Below are 20,010 nucleotides of genomic sequence, written 5' to 3'. Positions count from 1 at the left end.
AAAAAGGAAGGAAAAGAAGGAAAAAGGGAGGAAAAAACCGCCGCGCTCTCGCCCCACCTCCCATCCCTGGCCTGCGCCCTTCACCCCTTCCTCTTGCTACCACCTCCGTGTTTCCCTCTCTCGTCACAGGGAAGGGCTACGAACTCAAGAGGTTAAATCGTACAGCAGCTCGCAATAGCTTACTCGTGCAAGTGAAAAAGACAGCATAAGCTTTTCCTAAGCCACATACTTGCCTAGCCCTTGCTTTTTCCTACTAAAAAAGTGCAGTCCTGCAAACCCTCTTTTATTAAAACAAAATTTTAAACATCGCTGTCACTAGGCAATGCTTGCGAACGTAAACAGAACCAATGTACCCCCGTTGAAAAAGGGCAGTCCTGCAAAATCTCTTTTATTAAAACAAAAATTTTTTTAAATCCCTGTCGCTAGGAAATGCTTCCGAACGCAAACAGAACAGATGTACCCCCATTTCCCACAGCAAAACATAATACGTTTCCGGGAAGGGCACCAGACCGGAACGCCGTGATGCTGCAGCTGCTCCTCTACAGAAAAAGAAGGTTCAGAGAGGCTGACCCAGCTTCCGAGCCTCTGCTGCCAGAACAGCAGCTTTCGGCTCCCTGACCACAGCTGCTAAGGAGCGAGACAGCTCTTGGTGAAGGTCTGACAGCTCCTGGCTGGTCTTGGCACAGCGCTCGATATAGTCCTGCTTGTATTTTCGTTCTTGTGCCAGCTGCGTCTGCAGAAGGGACACCTGAAAGAGGCAAAAGGCCGAGCTCAGACAAGCCCACGCTCTTAGGACCATCCGTAGCTCCACAGATCCGGCCGTCAGGGAAGACGCACCCTCCAACTCCAGCCCTGACAAACACGTTGTCCTTGTGGAATGGGAACTAAGAGGTTGCCAGAGCCACCCTGAACTGAGCTCAGATTACCGGCAATTCCGAGTTTCTTTCTGGCATACCATTCACAAGGCACAACACCGAGACGTGACATGCATATTAAAGAGAGAGGTTTCTACAGGATTTCGTAACCCAACCCTTTTTTTCAAAGGAGAGATTTGGGCTGCTGCCACCTTAGTTCCACCTGCTTTCTCCTCAGCAGGAGGACTGCTGCTTACACAAGGTAGTGAAGAACCGTTCTGTTACGATCTACTTTAGAAACCTGACAGCTAGCACATGAAACGGGAGAAAACTCTCACTCTTCCTAACTTCAGAGCACAGCCCGGGGGGCAAAGGAGCCTTAAAGGACTGCTGAGGCCTTCAAAATCCTCAAACTCTTATTACTTCCTGGCAACAGCGGGTTGTGCCTGCTGGGCTTTTTGGTGGGAGAGACCCAGCTGCTCTCACCTCCTGTCAGCATTGCAGGGCAGCGCAGCCACAGCAGCTCTGGCATGTTGCCCTCTGCCTGCTTTGGAGCGGAGGAGATGCCAGCACTGGGAGCAGCGCTCGGTGCTTTGCTGTTTCGGGGAGAACAGCTCAGGCCAGAGGTTCTCCTCTGTTTTCAAAGTGACATGTGCTTTGCCAAGGGCTCTGTCCCACGTGGGAATGCCATCCCCAACCTCGAGCTAGGAGTACGAAAATATTCTTTCTTGGCAAATGAACTCAAATAACAGAAGCAATTCCTAAAGGAGTTTTATGGCTTACGGAACCTGCTCCGTTCGAATTACGATACCAAGGTCTGCCAACGTAAAGCCAAACCAGACAAAAAGAGGGTCCCTAATCTGCTAAGCATCTCGAGCAGACTAGGTGGGAAACTCGGGCAGCCAGCTCCGGAAGGGGAACGCGAGGTGCCGAATTAGAAGCCGGTAGCGCGCACGGAAAGCAAGACGTCGGAGGGACTTCACAGCAGACGATACGCGTAGGCTAGGGAACACCACCCCTGAAGAGAGGGACAGCTCTGACCTTCTCTCTGAAATAATAAGGGCACCTTTGTGCAACGGGGCTTGGAAGCCTCCCACGCTTTGGTAGGTAACCCAGAGGTATGCGTGGGAGAAGTGGCCATCTGCTGCTAAGAGCATCTCCCAGGAAGGGGGAGATCACGTTCCAGTTCCGCTGTTTCCCAGACCCAGAGGAGTGCCCCAACTAGCCAGCTGAGGACGATTCTTTGAGCAGAGCACCTTCACTTTCCTGCCGAACTGCTGGAGCAGGTCCACAGTGCAGGCAGACACAACCGTCACAGGGGGAAGGGGGTTCAATCCGTTATCTGTAGCAACAGAACTTCAGGCGCTGAGGCTTCCTGGTGAAAACACCCTTAAGGTATAACTTGATGGCTTCAGCGGTACGCTCGGCTCACTTGCCAGAGCGGAGCACCGTGTACTTTACTCGCATAAATCTTACAGGCATTTTGCCCTGAACACCTGCAAAGATTCACCTCCTCAGGGAGACCAGGGCGTACCAGACCCTTAAAAGCACGTGGAAGAGGAGCCTGGCGACTGCTGCTACTGCCAGTACCGCTGTCAAGGGATGGCATAGGGTTCAGGAGCTGGGATGTACATTCTTACGCTGATAAAACAAGCGTCCACGCTGCGCTTAGGTCTCCGACTCGGTCCGATACTGGGATCGTGATTAGCGCAGCATAGCAATAGGAGACTAACGGTTGCCCGAAGGCTGTAAGCTCTGGCGCTGCCTCAGATCCCTGGAGCTCTGATAGAGTGCAAGCTCTACCGTTAATGGAGTCAAGGGAAAATGGAAGCCGTCAACAAGATGAGTAAGACTCAAGGGGAACATCCTTAGAATCTTCTCTATATTCAGGCGAGTGCCAGTTCTCTGAATTTCCTCCAATCCCTCTCCCACCACGCCTGACCTCTAGGCAAGCCAGAGACTAGACCTAGGTGCATGATGTTGTTTGGCCATGGCCAACAGATGTGTCTGACTGACTGGGTATTTCCACTGCCTGGTGTACTCACTTCCCGACAGCCAAACAAAACTCGGGCTGTAGCATCGTGCAAAGCTGTGCCCCTCAGTACAGCCACGGCAGCTTTTGACGAGAGCTTTCCTACTCCTCACCTGGTTCTGCAACTCAGCTAATCGACGACTGCAGTGAGCGTGAGACTCCTCCTGCGAAGAAAATGCAAGGATTTCCTTTTGGTCTCCAGTTTGGCCAGGGCCATGGTCTACGTTCCACTTCTCTTAGGTCTATACTGGGGGGATGCTGCCACTGGGATTTGCCACTGTTCCTCTGTATGGCCAGACCCTCCTCCCACCAAGGAAGATTCTGTTCTCACCTGTCTAGAAGCAGCCATCTTGTGCTGGTCAGACAGCAAAAATCCGCACGCATCTGGCAGCGACCGACCACTGTGATATCTCTTCAGTCTCCTCCGTTCACGTTCCACCTGCACGTTGGTGATAGGAGAAAGGGTCACAGAAACCTGCCACCAAACAAGGAGCAAAAGGAGCTCTGGACATCATGGCAAGGAGATTTCTGCTCTGCTCAGAGGCTGTTAACTGCCCCAGAGAATGCTGCGGGCAAAAAGCACTCGAAGTAGGCTATGGAAGAGAAAGAGCAAGAGGAAACAGTTCCTGACACAAGAGCGTCAAACGTGCGTGTATGGGGACACTGGGGCAGGAAGGGTGGGACCGGAGCGAATGCGCATTTGTGAAGGCAACGGGGTGCCAGAAGAGAGAGAAAATACAAAAGCGTGCGTCCACAGGGGGAAGTGGGAGAGGGAAGGAAACAAGCAGAGGACTCCAAAGTGCTGTCTGTGGAAATGTGCTGTGATCCAGAGGACCGTGAGGCTTTGCAGAGGCAGTGAAAGCCTGTTTTACCTGCTCGAGAGTCCTCCTGAGCTCAGCATTGAGTTGCTTCAGCTCCGCCTTCTCCAGTTCCAGCCTTGCAACTGCTCGCTGCAGACATTCCAGCTGCTGTGACAGGAGTCTCTTCTCCGAGAGCCACGATAGCTGCTCCCCTTCTGCAATAGCCTGCTGGGTATACAGAGAGGAGTTTATGTGAGCTGGTGCCCCATAAAGGTTAGGAGGGACAGAATCGACAAGTCGGGGAGAGTGACCGGACTCGGGAATGGACAGTGCCAAGTCCCTTCTGCTCCTCCTGGTTGACGGGCCAAAACAACACACTCTCTTTCTTCCTAGGGGCCCTCCTCCCGATCGCCGTGGGGAAATCCACACAGATTTGCCTTCCGGCCTTTTGGACCGCAGCACAAGTACATCCTGAATGCGCAATGAAGCCCTTCACCTGATCAGGCAACGGTACGAATGCCGTTATTTTTAATACACTGGAAAAGCTGTACCTCCGAAATCGACATCTCTGAAAGCATCCTCTAAGCACCGTCAGCGTAGCTGCTGTGCAACCATCGTTACAAAATTCTGCTAAGGTCAGTCCCTTAGTTTGGTCAGCTGTGCCCCTTCCTTTCCGTGCCAAACCCCAACCACGACACGTTGGCTAAGCTTGCCTACACAGGAGAGAACCAGTTACCCATCCCCAACGTCTGGGCTTGGGGTAACTCTAACAGCAAGCTCCGTAGTTCTTTCAGTAGTTCGGGGGCTGACAGAAAACACTTCAGCAGGTGAATGCCTTGAGCTACGCAGACAGGCAAGCCTGCTGGCTACAGCCGCAGTTTCTCTGGCCAAGCAGGTCATGTATTTATGGGACTATATATTCCCGTATCTTTATGGGCATCATCATTAGAATCCTTTATAGACTTTTTAGTTGACTGATGATCAGTCACACTGCCTACCTGATGATGAAACCGGTCCGTGTCCCTCTCCGAAACCATGCTCTGCAGGATGGCTATTTCCTCCCTCAGAGTCCCATTGGCCATTTCACTCTTGGTAAGGGCAAGAGTCAGTGCTTGTGCCTTCTCTTTCCATTTGACTTCTCTGCTCTCGGTCTGCTTCAAAATAGCAATCGTGCGCTCCAATTCTTCCCCGTTGGCTTTCCGCTCATCCTCCAGTTGTTGCGTTAGCTCCTTCTGTCTTTGCAAGGAACGGTCTCTCTCCTGGAGAACTCGCCGCTTCTCTGCTTCCTCTTCCTCCCATTTCTGGAGTTTCTGGATTTGTTTCTGCAGGGTCTCCCCGCCATCCTTCCATCGCAAAGCTGATGTGAATTGTTTCAAGAGCTCACTCTGCCTCCTAAGCTCTTGTTCTCTCTCTGTCAGAGTCTGCTCTAAGTACCCGACTCTGTCTCTGTGGTTCTCGATCTCCTCATCCTTCTTTGTCAGAGTCGGCTGAACATGCTGGAGATCTTCCCGAAGAGCTCTTACTTCCTCTTCTAACTCTTTTAGTTCACCTTCAGCCTTGGTCTCTTGCTCCTTCTCATGCAAGGCTTCTTCCAGGAGCTTCTCTTGCTCTCTGCCATGCCTAACCTCTTCATTCTTCTTGGTTAGCCTAGGCTGGAGATTCTGCAAGGTCTTCAGTTCTTCTTCTTGGCGCTGGAGTTTTTGCATGAGAGTTTCGTTGTCTTCATCTCTCTTCCTCACCGCTTGCTCAAGCAGATCCACTTGCTGCTGGCATGATGTTAGTGCTACTTTCGTGCTTTCTTCACGAAGCCGGAACATGTTCATTTGCTCTGTCTGCCTGAGGAACTCCAAATGGTTCTCCTTCAAGATTTGGCTCATTTTGTCTAGATCCTGCTCTAGACTCTTGGCCTGCTTGCCTTCTAACTCCTTCTGCTCTCGAAGCTCCTGGACGTGCTCTTGCAAAGACACTATCTCTTGATCTCTCGCTTCTAGAGAAGATTCAGCGTATTCTAGTTTTTGCTGTACGGCTTTGGTCTGCCTCGCTGCCTCCTCCTTTTGCTGTTGAAGCTTAGAGAGAGCTTCCTCCAGAACCTCTATCTTTTCCTCTCTTTCTTTCAGAGTCAGCTTTGTTGCTTGGAGGTTTGTTTGCTCAGCTTCACGCTTTTCCTCCTTTTCCTGCCACGCCTCACATTGCTTTCTAAGGGATAACATTTCTTGTTCTTTTTCCTTCAGTGCCACTTGAAGCTGCTGCAGAATTTCCTTCTGCTGTCCAGAGTCTTGCTCTTCTTTTTGGAAGGTCTCAATCAGTTCCTTCTGAGATTCAATCATTAAATCCTTTTCTTTCAGTATTGCTGTAGTGTACTCTAAGTCTCTGTGCAAGACATTCATCTGTTCTTCTGTTTTTTCCGCATAGCTCCTTGCCTGTTGCTTTTGGATGTCTAGGAGTCTGTCCTTTTCTTTTAAGGTTCCTAAGGTCTGCTCCAGTTGGTCACGGACAGTCCTTAACTGCATTTCCATGACTTCCTCAGCTTCCCGGATTTGCTGTTGTTGCGACTCAAGCTCTTGATCCTTTTCAGATGAAGAAAGGGTCATCTTTTCCAGTGTACCACGAAGCTCTTGCAGGTAGCCCTCTTGCTGTTCCTTGTACTGCTGCAAGAGTCTTAACTGATCCCTTTGAGAATCACACTCGCTCTCTCTGTCCTTAAGAACTGCCCTCAGGTGTCCAAGGCTCGCGTGCAGAGATTTCGCCTGTTCTCTCTCCATTTCCAGCGCTTGGATCTGCTGGGTCAGAGACAGAAGCTCCAAATTCTTCTCCTTCAAGTTTCCTTTCATATGATCAAGATCCACCTGCAGATTTCTCACTTGTGATGCACCGTCTCGTTCTAGAATCATTATTTTCCCCTCCTGGAATTGGATCTCCCGGTCTCTCTCCTCCAGCTCTTCGCTCATCTTGCTGACAGCAGTCCTCAGCATTTCTCGCTGCTTCTCCAGCTCCCGTATCTGTTCTTGCTGGGATTCAACCTCCTGTTTTTTCTCTGTTATGTCCTTGATAACCTCACTGAGAGTAGTTTCGTGCATTTCTTTCTGGTTCTCCAGCCTTCTCACCTGTTCCTGGTACAACTTCATTTCTCCCTCCCTCTCCGACAGGATGGCAGTCATACGAGTGAGACTCTCCTGCAAAGCTTTTCTCTGTGCTGCCTCTTTTTGGAGCATCTGGATTTTCTCCCGCTGCGTTTCCACTTCCTCGTTTTTGATTTTTAAGATAGACAATGTAGTCTGAAGTTCTTGTTCAAGGCAGCGATTCCTATCTGTTGCTGCATTTGCTCGGGTTTCGGAGGCTGTGACCGATTCCTGAAGAAGTTTCATCTCCCGTACCAGTTCTTCTTTAACGGCTCGCAGTCCGTCCCGTTCCTGCTGCAAAACAGTGACAAAGAGGTTCAATAATTCCACCCATGTATGTTTGCTTTTCGTACTAGATTTGAACTCCTGCTTCAGTGGCAGTCAGGGGCTGCCCCCTCCCTCCCTGCCTCTCGGGATGTTGTAAGACCTTTCCTGCGCCACCCTTTCGGTTGCGTCTTTCCCAGCTTACTCGGCCAGTCCCGTCTTCCTTTTTGCCCTTCTCCGAACCTCTTCCAGCTCGAGCGTGTTCTTTTGGGGAGGAGCTGCCAGAACTGCAGCCAGGATTTAAAGTCCAGACTAACCATGATTTAGGCAGTGGCACGATGATGTTCTCTCTGATAGGGAGGGAGGAAGGGAAGACAGAACAACCCCAACATGGGAGTTCCCGTTGTTGGGGTTGGGCGTTGGGGTTTTTTTTGGACCTCTACCGTGTAGAGTTTTCATGGTACCATCCTCTAGAACCCCACTGTGCCCTCTTGAAGGAGTAGGGGTCAGATCACAGACACAGTTACGGTGTTCATGTTCTCTTCAGGCTGCAACGCGCTTCCTGCCTTTCTCAAACCTACACTGTGGTAGCCTCTCGCATTCCAGGCCCTGTCCCTCACGGCACAAAGGTCTCACGGCTGCCAAGGCATCGCTCCTCTTTACAAAGGGGTATCGAAGAGACGCTTCCACCCAGACGGACAGTGTCCAGAGAAGCACTGCCAATAAGGAGCCCAGAAGAGTAAAAAAAACCACACAAATTCTCCTTTCACGGTCTTTACCTCTTGCTTGGCACTTTCCACTCTCGTCCGTTCCTCCTCTTGTTGAGCTTGCATGGCAGCAACTTTCTGCTTCATATCAAACAGCTTCTTCTCGTGCTCCCTTTCTGTCTCTGCCTTCTCCTTTTCCCACTGCTCCAGCATCTCCTGTAGCTCTGAATGGTGCCCTTCCCGCTCGCTTGCCTGATGAGGGGAGAAAAAGACTTCAGGAGGGAGTCCCAGCCAAGCTTCTCAAAAAAATGGGAAGCTTCATCCCTCCCACAAACCCCCACCTCGACAGCGCACAGTAGTGGCTTTGTGCCCTCCATAAATCATGTCCTATATCAAGGAACTTAAAAGGAGGGTCAAGCTGGCGGAAGAAGAGGAGATGTTACCTTCCCCTCTCTGGCGGCTGCCTGTTTCCTAGCACCTCTCGCCTACGGGATTTCCCTCTAGTCTCAGAGTCTCTATTTTCAAAGCTCAACTCCATTCTCATCAAGGAGAAGATGCAGATGGACTGCAGGGTGAGAAAGAGGCCAGCACCCCGATGCCCTAGTCACAAGACGGGCCACGAACTCAAGTTCAAGCCCAGGAACGAGGGGCTGTTCCATCTGTTCTGTATGCTTTGAGCCCAAAGATAACACCTCTGTCAACCGTGAAAGGACAGAAAGAAAGGAACAAAGTTCCCACGACTGCAGTTGGCAGGAAAGTTAGGAGTCTACTTCATGGTAGACAGGAGTCTGGTAAGATCCTACCCCTTTACTGCCATGCCTTGGGTGGGGACCACCCAACCTTCTGCTCAACTCGTCTTAGGCCCACACGGAATCCGTGGCTTGCATTTACTGTCCCGGCATAGTCCTGTAGGTCTTCACGTGCTTTCAAGTGCGAGCTCTTGGCTCTGCTGCCTGGCCTAGCAACGCGTGGCCTATGACAGACGCTTGCTGCCATTTCACACGCTCAGGCTATTATTCTTCTAAAGCCAGCCCACAAAGCTTGCCTCAAGACTTCAGAAGCATATTGTTTCCTACCAGCTCTTGCAGGAGCTTGTTTATTTCCACTTCGTGATCCGTTTCCCGAAGTTTGAGGGTATCGTTATACTGCTCTTCTGCCCGCAAGAGCTGTTGCGCCATGTTTTCCCGTTCCTGCTTCACGAGAGATCTCTCTGCTTCCAGCTCACATTGAAGGCACTTCGCTTCCCCTGCAAACGTGACAAATGGCAAGATTCAGGGCCTACACAAACAGCGGTTCTGACTTCACTAACCGTAAGCCATTTGAATTTCAGTGTAGGAGGGATCTGTCCCCAGCTCCTTCACTCCTTAGAAGCACTGCAGACGGAGAGCTATTTTTATACCATCCTCCCTAGGCAGGGGGGTCACCAGAAACAAAGCACATGAGGCTCTCACCTTGTATCACCTCCTTGGCCTGCCTGACTGTCTGAAGTTGGATTTCAAGCTGACTCCTGGCGATCTCCAGCTGACATAAGCGCTGCTGAGCCTCAAGCAGGCTGGATTCCAGGGTCTCCCTCCCGGCCCTACAAGAGGCCAATACAGAGAGAAATGAGTTTCTTGCTCCTGACGCCCACAGGGAGTTAGTCCAGTAGGAGCTGGTTCAAGGTCCCTACCCCTCAGTTCGGAAAATGGGTTGCATGGAAACTGGTACACAGAAGGCATATTTCTGCCATTTAAAAGAGCAATGCAGGCCCCTCCGAGGGAATGCCCAGGCTTTACTTATGACCTAGCGTAACACAGAAAGCCCAGCCGAGTTTGATCTCCATCGCCAAATCTTAAATTGCTATTGTCTGATCTATGACGCACGGGTAGCTGTGCTCACAAAGTCTGTGCCAGCAAGCAAAAGCCCAGCCTCTGCTCACAGCCCTTTGCTCATCGTCACTTCCAGGTTGCTCTGCAGGGGCGCAGAGTAAGAGCATCTCCCTGGCTGACTCGTGACTTTTTGATGCTGTTCGTAGTGTACGTACAGGGAGGTGATCTTCCAGACTCCCTATATTTCAAAGGGACTAAAGCAATACATCAGATGATACAGTAAAAGCTCATGCTTGTAAGCAGCATTTGTAAGAAATCTGAACTAGATTTTACCTGAACAAGGACTACCTGAAAGGAGAGACAGGTAGCCTTCAGTTTAAACTCTTGGAAGTTCGCGAGAAAAACTTGCTACTTTTCTCTAAGCGTTGCTAACTAAGCAGGCAGTAGCCCAAATGGCTTGCCGCTCTTTAAAATGGAAGTTGTAGTACTGCGGAGGCAAATTGTTACATCCATAGACTTCAACCAACTGCTGCGTATGACACACAGGACTCTGCAACCAGGAGCTGAAGTTGCCTCCCTGATCTAACACGGCGTCCTGTGTGCCAGGTTCCTACCATACACAGCACTGCCTCACTAGAACAGGCGTGCAACCAGGATAACATCCTTCAGGGTAAAGGGGCACCCGAGTGGTACAACACTAAGACCCACAACAGTAGGATTTCACTGCTTTGATGGACGATGGAGGATGTATCTTCAAGAAGGAGAACAAGCACATATTTCTGACTACGCCAATGTCTGGCAGTCCAAAGTAAATATGCTCCATCTTAAGGATAAATCAAAGTCAGTCTCTAAAACAGAACAGAGAAGATAAGAGTCCAAAACTGTGACGACAACAACAGGCTCTTGAGAACAACATCTGGCAAGAATAGTTGCTGCAGCCCAATAATTGACAGAACATAATTCAGCTGGATCAACTAAGAGGAGCTGGAGCTCAGAAGCAGCAGCAGCTCTCAAGAAACAGACTGAGTCTAAATGGTGTTTATCAGCCTTGCTAACAACATACTCTGGAGTGGTAAGGCGTCAAAGTCAAGAAGCGTGACAAACAATCTCGCATTTGTACAGCTCTGCAAGGTCAGGAGTCTTCTAAAAAAGACCTGAGAGGAGGACAAACATCTCCATACGTTGGGTAGTTTGGGGTTGTTTTTTTTTTTTAAAAGCAGAACTTGTCACACGTGATCTTAGAAACCTGATCCAGCAGAAGGACAAAATCTTGTTCCTGCCCTGCATAAACTCCTCCATGATGTCTATCTCAAAACAGCACATGGTAGGGAGTACCGGACCCACACATCAATGATGGGCAACAATTCCCGCAGACTGGCGAGCATTCAAAAGAGGCTTCCCTGCTGCTGGTGTAACCAACTCTAGGTCCTGCACCACAGGTAACAAGAGTTAGACTAGAAACAGTAGGCCCTCAAGATTTTCAGCACGAGCCTCTAGCTTCACCCTAAATGGCAGTGTCCTACTCGCAATGTCCGTACGTAATAGACTTGAATTCTGAAGATCCCCTGTCAAACTACTTGATAAGGAAAGATCCAAGTTCAAACGCGCAGAACGAGAAACCGAAACCAGAGAGAAGCTTTGGGTTTCAGTAAACATCTGCATGGTTTAATTACTACTCAATGCAGAGCCAAGGTACCAGATACTGAGGAATTACGCTGGCTTGCTTTGGACTTCACACAGGAACGTGCAAGGGGGCATAAACATGAGCCCCAGGCTCAGGAGAGCTTTGTTAGCTTTAGCTGTCAGAAAAATAACATTCAAACCATGCTGTACTGGTTTGGGTTTTTGGTTTGGTTTTTTTTTTTTCTCGAGATTCCTCCATTTTCTGTCCATGGAAGGTGAAAATAGCTGAAAAGCATACAGGATGCAATGAACCCTCGTGTCATGATTATCACCTCTATAATTACAGACATTAAATAATCTCCTGCCTAGGGTCTCCCCCCTGCCTTTACCTGGCCTCTGCCAGCTGCTCTGCAAGGCCTCGTCTGTCCCGCTCCGTGGCTGCCAGTCGCACCTCTAAGGCAGCCTTCTCGTGCGCCAGCAATTCCTTCTCTTTGGATACGTTGGCCAGTGCTTGTCCTTGGCGAGAGGACTCCTGCCGCAACTGCTCCAGACCACTGCTAGCTGACTCTTGCTGGCGGTGAACCTGAAAGCGGGACAAAATACAGTTAGAGTCCTTTCTCTGGAGTTCTGTGCAGAGCCAGCCAGCGCCACTTCTGAATCAGCTAGAGGAGAAAGAGCTCCGGTACTCTGGCCTGAAAGTTTAAGAGCATCTGCTTCGTGCCGCCCTAACACCCTGGGCTGCCAAAAGGCACTAGGGCTGTTAACCTGAAAGCGATGTGTAAGGCCCTGCTGGGTTGCCTGGGACCAGACGGCCCCTTCAGGACAAACGTACACACCCAGACCACATCTTTTCACGCAAAAATACCACATCTTCCACAACTGCCACCTTGCAAACTAAAATTCTATCAGAATCTATTCCAGTGCTGGGAATTTTCAGGAACCGTTGAGCAAGAGCAACTTTGCTCGCCGAACAAAGTGGAAATACACATGGTTTCTCCTTCTAGAAGAAGAAAAACCAACATCAAAGCGTCACCTCGTCGCAGAACACCACCACACACCTACTTCAGTGTGTACGGCAGTTGGATGCAATGAGGTGATCCTTGGCAGGGAAACAGCCCTTGTGGTGAGCAGTGTCATTTAGTGATTTACGGAAGTCCGGCTGGTGTGGCCAAAGAGATGGTAGACTCTACTTGGACAGTAGTTCGTGTCAACAATACTGTCTACTTGTCTTACACAAACAAGTTGCCCAATAGACCTTGCTGGCATTCAAGCCTGAAGACTAACCGTGATTTTTCAGCTTGCTTCTGCAGTGATGCCAATACACCTCTGATGGGTATTTGCCAAACAGACCACGTACTCCAAAACTAAGACTGTCTAACAGGGAACAGACCTTCAGAAACAAACAATTCTCCTCTCAAAGTTACCCCATAAGACCTAAGATTGTACATTATGAAACCGACACTGAAATGATGGCAAACTCCCTAGTCTCCTCCAGCGATGCAATTCTCCCAAGCTCTTTTTCCACTCTACCAAAACCAGTTAGTCCAGAGTAAACAGTCTTCTGTGACCACCTCTTTCTCAGCTTCTCCCTCAAAGCCTAACGAGGATCTAGCAATTCAAAGCAGCATGTAGGTCGTAAAATACAGTTTCAACAATTTCAGGGTGTCATTCCCGTTCTTAGCAGTACAAGACAGCAGACACTGACTCGCCGCTTTGTCCCGCCCTCTAGGCCCCAACAAGCCGAGCCTGGAAAGTTGCAGACTTCACAACAAAAAGCATAAATAGAAACATGCAGCCCCGGGGGTTTTTGGCCTCAGAAAATGGGTGAAGAGCTACCCTGTTTGCTTCTTTCGACGCATGTGAGAGTAGTAGCCTCACGCAGATTCGTGGGCAAGGCAAATCACCTCTCTGCAGCTTATCAAAAGCCAAAAAAGAGGCCAACACAGACAGGTGGATTAAAGGAATCTGTAGAAGCAGAGGACGACCCAGAGAATTGCACAACAGCTCTGCAAGCCATCAACACGCTTCCAGAAGGAAGTAAACAACGCCGCCTGACCCCCAGCGCTACCAAGTGTCTCCTTGACAAAAAACACTGCAGAATCCAACAGATACAGCTTCACTGAGCCAAGCAGCCAAAAGCCCACCCAGAAAGCACCAGGTTTTTGGTCTCACCTCAATGAGTTTCTCTTGGGTTTCTGCCTTCTCCTCTGCCAGCATCCTCAGCTCTGCCTGCAGCCCCTCCTGTTGCTCCTCTGCTTTCTTCAGCAGCTGCTCCAGGTGGGCTTTCTCTGCGCTCAGCGCCTCATTTGTTCTTTCACACAAGTTCAGCTTCTCCTGGCCAGAGATCTTTGCTCTCTCCATCTCGTCCACTTTGCCTGACAGAACGTCATGCTCTTGCTCCAGCTACAATCGCAGAAGCACAGAGGAAATAAAATAACAGTAAGATTTACTCTGTAGGAGCTTTGGCTTGGACAGAGAAAAGAGCAACGTTTCCATATTCAGACAGTCATACTGTCCGAAGGCAAGAAGCCTGAGAAGCAGCAGCAGCAGCAGCTGGAGACAAACACCTGGCAAGATCTTTGACAACTCTGCTCACCTGCAACACAAGTTTGTTCAGCTGCACCTTATCCAACGCAAGAGCTTCATTGATACTGCTCACGTTCGCTGCTGCAACGTGTAGATCGGCTATTTCAGCAGTCAGCTTATTCTGAGCCCCTGTCAACTCTGCTACTGACTGCTCTGCCTGAAGAGACAAAAGAACAACATGACAACAAAGACAGGAAAATCCCTGACCTCAAGCAGCAACTCCAGATCCCCTGTTGTGTCTCTGACACACTCCCAGTTCAGCGTTCCCAACAAGCACGTGGGCACTAACGACACCGCAGAGCCTCTGTGGTCCGATCGCCATTTTCCAAGAAGGACAACAACATTGTCCCTGTCTTCTACTGCCAGAAACAGCATCTGTGGTGGTCTTGCTATCACAACTGCCTCTCCCACAAGTGCTGCCTCGGAATAAGGTGACCATACCTTTTCCAGTGCCACGGTAAGCTCGTGTTTCTCTTGCTTCAGCAGATCCCTCTGAAGGTGCGATTCCTCCAGCATCTCTCTTGCGACTACCAACTCGCTCTGCAATAATGAGTGTTCTCCTTCAAGTGCAGCTAAGTCCTTCAGTCTATCAGAAGGGGAAAGACAAACAAGTTTTTTAACGTAAAAAACATTCTCATTTCCAAAACCACGAGTATAGAATCATAGAATCATTTAGGTTGGAAAAGACCTTTGAGATCATCGAGTCCAACCGTAAACCTAACGCTGCCAAGTCCACCACTAAACCGCGTCCCTAAGCACCACACTCTACACGTCTTCGCAATACCTCCAGGGATGGTGGCTCAACCACTTCCCCGGGCAGCCTGTCCCAATGCTTGACAACCCTTTCGGTGAAGAAATTTTTCCTAATATCCAATCTAAGCCTCCCCTGGCACAACTTGAGGCCGTTTCCTCTCGTCCTATCACTTGTTACTCGGGAAAAGAGACCGACACCCACCTCGCTACAACCGCCTTTCAGGTAGCTAACAGCTTCCCGCCTGTTAGTTCTCCCTCTCCTCTTTCGTACGTTGGACACAAGACTTTCCAAAGTTCTTCTTTGGGTAAGACAGACTTTTAAAAAGTCCACCTTAATAGTCCCACAATTACTTTTGCCTTCAGCAGTGAACTGATGAAAGAGCTGGCAATCTGTCTGGGGAGATGTGTACGAATTTCCCAAACTAATAATCACAGGATCACAGGATGATTCAGGTTAGTATGTGTGATGTTGCAAAATGGCACTCCTTGCCCCAAAGGCCTTCTGCGCTCAGTCTAGCGTGGAAACGGCAGTACGGAGGGGCTACATTGCATATGATGGTCCTGTGCAAATTCCTCCCAACTCCTTTAGCACAGCCCTGGGTAGCAAAAGGGCTGTACAAGAGACACAGCTCTCTTTACGCTGGTCTCCATTTCTCACCAAGAATCAGTTAACAGCAAAAACATTGTAATACGCCATCTCTTTTCCAGTCCTGCCTTACTCACAAGAGCTTCTGTCTGTCAGACGGTTTTTTCTGTCCGTTCTGTTGAAGGCAATAGTTTGACTAGGGACAGGAACAAGGCTGTGCAGAATGGGTGCGTTTTAAACGTGAACACAGCCCATCCTATGAATCCAACGAGCACCCACAGAAGATAACGCTGCTAACAGCAAAGTTTAAAACACATTCACCTGTCCTGAAGCTCCTTCTTCTCCGGGTCCCCTTCGACTTGTAAGTGCATCACCTCCCAAGTCTTCCGGCTTATTTCCTCTTCCGCTTGCTGCTGTGCCCGATCCTTGAGGACAGGTCTACCCAGCGTAACGGGTTCCCAGGGCCGTACGCCACAGTTTAGGCGGGAGCAGTTTACAAGTATAGATCCAGAAAGCCTCATTTGCTCTGCCTTCAGCTCTGACAAATCTCTGAAAAAGAATCAAGAAAGAGGTAATGTTCACACCACCACCTTTATCAGCTGACTCGCTTCCGAAGCACGTAATTGCGCAACAGTAAAAGCCGGCAGGAAAGACGACATCTTCGCTGGGGACGAATCATTCCTCTGACACTTTGGGATCAGGACACATCTTGACCCTTGGGCAATGGGTCTATTTGACGGTTGAGGAATGAATCTGTTTTCTCCCCAGAGATAAGAGGAAATGTATGGAACAGCCAGAAGGCTTCGAGAATTAACTAGCGGGTCAGGCGTACTCTACGCATTAAGGAAAGCTTATCACCAAATAAGGTAAATGGCTGACGGTAACCCAGAGTTTGAAATTGCATGCTGACACCAGAAGAATTTACTGTTAGGCTACGCTATTCTTCTCTGCACAGAAGGCACCTGTGAGAAAGGAACCTCAGAGAGCCCAAGAACAAGAAAACAATCATAAAAGGGAGGGATCAAACTAAGCAACATCAACTGGAGAAATGTAATAGCAGGGTAGAGAAGCTATTCTTTCTCTCAACAGTGTTGGTACAGGAATAAGCGGATGCAAACTGACCACGATAAACGTAAGCTGGAAATGAGAAGGAAAAAATAAATATATACATATTCACGAATGATCTTTCCATCAGGAGCAGTGGGAAAGGAAAGCCAGTGAGATTTAAGGCAAACTCTATAAAAGGGGACCGCTCCACATGCTGCATGCGTAGCTTTGGTGAGTCTCTCCCAACTCGTCCACATATGCCTGTGTCTGTGTTAATATGCCCAAACATCACCATAGCCAAGTTCACCTGTTCAGGGCCCCTGCATTGCTTATAGCCTGAGCCCCTCAGCTTTACCTGAAAACCAGCATCAAACAAAATGATTCTGAATATAGCCTAAGGCATGCTTAAGGCCATCGCTTCAGACTACCAAAGGAGAAATGGTATCTTTAGCCGCAGCTAGCGTAACATCAAGGCTCAAAAAGCAGCTGTGAAGGGAAGCTGTGTTTTTTCTGCAACGAGATCTAGCCTTCACTTCTACTCACCGGTCAGTGGCAGTCTTCATTTCCAGGAAATGACAGCGGAAGGTTACCACCTGACGCCACAGGCTGAGTAGACGGCTGCGTTCACCCCTTAGGTAGCTGTCATAAAGCTAAACAGGCAAAGACAAAAAGAAATGCCAATTCAGCCTTCGCTGTCACTGTACAAGCCTTTCAGAGAGGGGAGGGTACACAACCGTCATCACCGGGTCTCCTTTAAGAACTATTCCAATCGGGGGGGGGGGCATCAAGGACTGAAGAGCCACCACAGAGGCATCCTCAGTAGACCTGCCACCTGACTGCAAAGAAGGGAACATCCACACTTCCCCTGCAGGCGCGGGTATCAACAAAGCAAACTGATCGCGATTCATCATCTCGCCTTGCAGAGGTGTCTAACAGGCTCGGTGGAGGAAGACAAAAACAAGCCCCTCCGAGACCAGTGTCAGATTTGCTTGCAACAGCCTATTGGTAAGGGAGGCCTGTGCTGTTCTTCTGTTGGCTACCCTGAATCCGAAAACACACTGACCTCTCTTCGGTCTCCACTGCTGCAGACAGAGATTTAGGAACTATTAAAAAACAGACGAGCGTTCATGGGTCACTGCCCTACAGTGCCCAGCAACAGCAAGCATTTGCCTTTGAGAACGAGCAGTACGGTCACAGCACGCGGGCATCTCCCATCACCACAATTTGCTGACACTCCTCCATCTCACACCCCTGTCTTCTGCTCATAAACACCAAGACAGCCTCAACGGTGCCACGACTTTCACACAGCAAGCTCTCCAGGCCAGAAATAAAACCCATTCTCATTCCACCCCGGCATCGCGTCTGACATTCCCGTCGCCCATCCTTACCTCACGTTCACCGCGCCACTCGCTCTCCTTCAATTCCAGCTCCTCCCGGGCCCTCATCCAATCCACCGTCAGTTTTCCAACATCTTCTTTAAGGGCTGAATTAACCTCATTCGCTTCCTCGAGGTGTTCCTGCAGGAGAGTGTTCACTTCTGCCAGATTCTCACACCTTGGAAAGGGAGAAACAGCAATGAGGTCACTGAACAACTGCTATCCACAAGCAGCGCCTCCGTGATTTCCCAACTCCCTCAACACTGACTTTGTTGTCAAACCGAGAGGCAGTAAAAGTGCTTTCTAGGATTAACTAAGATCTCTCTGTGATGGCATACTCATTTGCTTCTCCTTGCTTTAAGCCTTCTACTTCCACCTACAATTTCGGTTTCCCCTTCTACTTTGATGATGCCCACAGTTCACGTCTTGCCTCCCCTTCGTGCTGTCTGATCACTGGACGCATCACCTTTCTCTAGCACTCTCCTGACCCGCTCACCTACTGAACCACAGAATAATTTAGGCTGGAAAGGGACCTTTGGAAGTCACCCGGAATAACCCCCCCGCTCAAAACAGAGCCATTCAGCACACAACACTATTACTGCACCACAGAAAACAGACTGTGGACCTCTCTCCTTTCAAAGCAGCTTGCCCAACTGCTCCCCTTGGGGAGACCAGGGAGCACTGACAGGTTTTCCCTCACTTCCACGAGCATCCAGGATACCAGGTATGAGGGAACGCTTCTTCCTTGTACCTTTGCTGCTCCTCTTCCACCTGAAGCAGTGCTTTCTCCAGGCTCTGGTCTTCTGTGGCTTCCCACCTGCCTGGAAGGGGTCCCTTCAGAAGAAAGGAAAAGTTTAGTCAAATTCTTGTCTTCCCTTCACTGCTGTGAGCATCCACCGCTTTCCGCTCCATTCGCTTGGGTAGCTCAGGAGCTCGTGGCTTCTTCCAGGCGTAACAGTGTCGTGACTATGGAGAGCAAGGGAGGGGAAGGGTGGTGCTCAATGCGAGTAGCTCTCCTCAGTCCCCCACTGTGGCACCCTCGCAGCTAGGTCTCCTTAGCTCACAACCGCGAGCGCTCACTTCGACTTGAAGCCTGGGAATGCTCTCCTACTCTCCTACCCTTTGTTCTTCCTAGGTTTACTTTAGCCGTGAAGCAGAAAGAAAAGCACATAGCCGTATGTTGAACGCCAGCATTCTTGCCTTCCAAAATGCCACGTTTCAACCCGTTCTTTTTCAGAGGCGGCCATATAACCTAACAGGCAGTGTAGCCCTCTCCTGAGCCCTAGGACAAAATGTTACGCCAGCAATAAAGCACCCTTTCTCAAAACTAAAATCCCCCTTCACAGGGTTTCCTGCACCCGCATTTCTGGGACCACTGGCTCCTCTAAGAATGGCAACTGGACAAAACACTCGCAGGCAAACTTACAGCGCTTCTTTAAACCCTCAGGCAGCAAAATCTTGCTTCCCTCTGCCATTGCTTTGGGGAGCTTGCTTTGGCCCGCCTTAACAAACGCCACCTACACGGTCTTTAGTTGGCAACCTGCACACTCACCCCTCCTGCTGCCAGCTGCTGCTCCAACTCTCGACACCGAGTCCGGTACTGCAGTACCTGGACAGAGACATAGAATGAAGATGAGCGAATGCAGCTTGTAACAGGCTCGGCTCCTCCTGCATTAGCTTTTCTCCAAGTCTTTACAGCCCAAGCACAGTACGTTTCACAGCGCTGCCGATGTGCCGATGCCGCCAACAAGAAGTCGTTACGATACAGGGAAGCTTCACTTTATCTCGTACGGAAGAAACTGAGACGGGGCTTCTTTTACGCGTACTGCCACCTGCTCATCCTAAGAGCTGCCTGCCTCGGCCCGGGGCCGCCCCAAACCACCCCCGCCGGCTCGGCTCCTGCCTCTGGGACGGCCCCCTGCTAACGTGGCCCAACAAAGGCGCCTGCGAGCCGGGCATCTTTATTTCAGCACGGACAAGCCCTCACGAGAGGCTCGGCAGGGTGACAGCGGCAGGGCCAGGCGCCCAGCGGGCCGGGCCGGGCCGGGCCGGGCCGGGCGGAGGAGGGCGGCTCCCGGGGCCTCCCCCGAGCTGCGGGCTCGGCGCCGTCCCGCCCGCGGCAGCGCCGGGGAACGCCCCGGGGAGGGCCCCGCTGGGGCCGCGCCTTCGCCCCCCGACATCGCCGCCGCCGCCGCCGAGGCCCCTCTCAGCGCTGCGCGGGCGGCCCGGGCACCCCGGCCCCGCCACCGCGGCCCGTCCCCGGGCAGCTCCCCGCCGGGCCGGCGCCCCCGCTCCTCACCTTCGCCTGCAGCTTCCGCACCAGCACCGCTTGCCGGTGCTGCGCCTCCTCCGAGCTCTGCAGCCGGCGCCGCACGGAGGCCTGGCTCCGCGCCGCCATGCCCCCGCTCTCCAGCCGGGCTCCGCCGCCTGACGGGCCCCGCGGCGGGGGCTGCTC

General features: G+C 50.7%; 2 protein-coding genes across 2 annotated transcripts in view; one reads left to right on the top strand and one right to left on the bottom strand.

The window, feature by feature from the left end:
- The window catches only part of GDF5 (growth differentiation factor 5), a 138,907-nt gene that overhangs the window by 109,446 nt on the left and 9,451 nt on the right, over positions 1–20,010 (top strand). The window lies entirely within an intron of this gene.
- LOC138688577 (centrosome-associated protein CEP250-like) lies at positions 557–19,735 on the bottom strand. The gene is made up of 21 exons (XM_069800195.1): positions 19,529–19,735; positions 19,108–19,164; positions 18,453–18,521; positions 18,307–18,389; positions 17,568–17,733; positions 16,723–16,829; positions 15,454–15,681; positions 15,266–15,346; positions 14,235–14,379; positions 13,804–13,950; positions 13,380–13,610; positions 11,597–11,790; positions 9,228–9,355; positions 8,853–9,022; positions 7,849–8,028; positions 4,685–7,099; positions 3,626–3,914; positions 3,439–3,479; positions 3,218–3,361; positions 3,000–3,050; positions 557–748 (listed from the first exon to the last, which is right to left on the bottom strand). The coding sequence occupies exons 1-21, from the start codon at positions 19,733–19,735 to the stop codon at positions 557–559; spliced, it is 5,325 nt and encodes a 1,774-aa protein (XP_069656296.1).

This window comes from Haliaeetus albicilla, chromosome 2 (genome assembly GCF_947461875.1).
Source record: "Haliaeetus albicilla chromosome 2, bHalAlb1.1, whole genome shotgun sequence".
NCBI classification, from domain to species: Eukaryota; Metazoa; Chordata; class Aves; order Accipitriformes; family Accipitridae; genus Haliaeetus; species Haliaeetus albicilla.
Note: the sequence above shows the minus strand (reverse complement) of the source record. Positions and strands in the feature narration are given on the sequence as shown.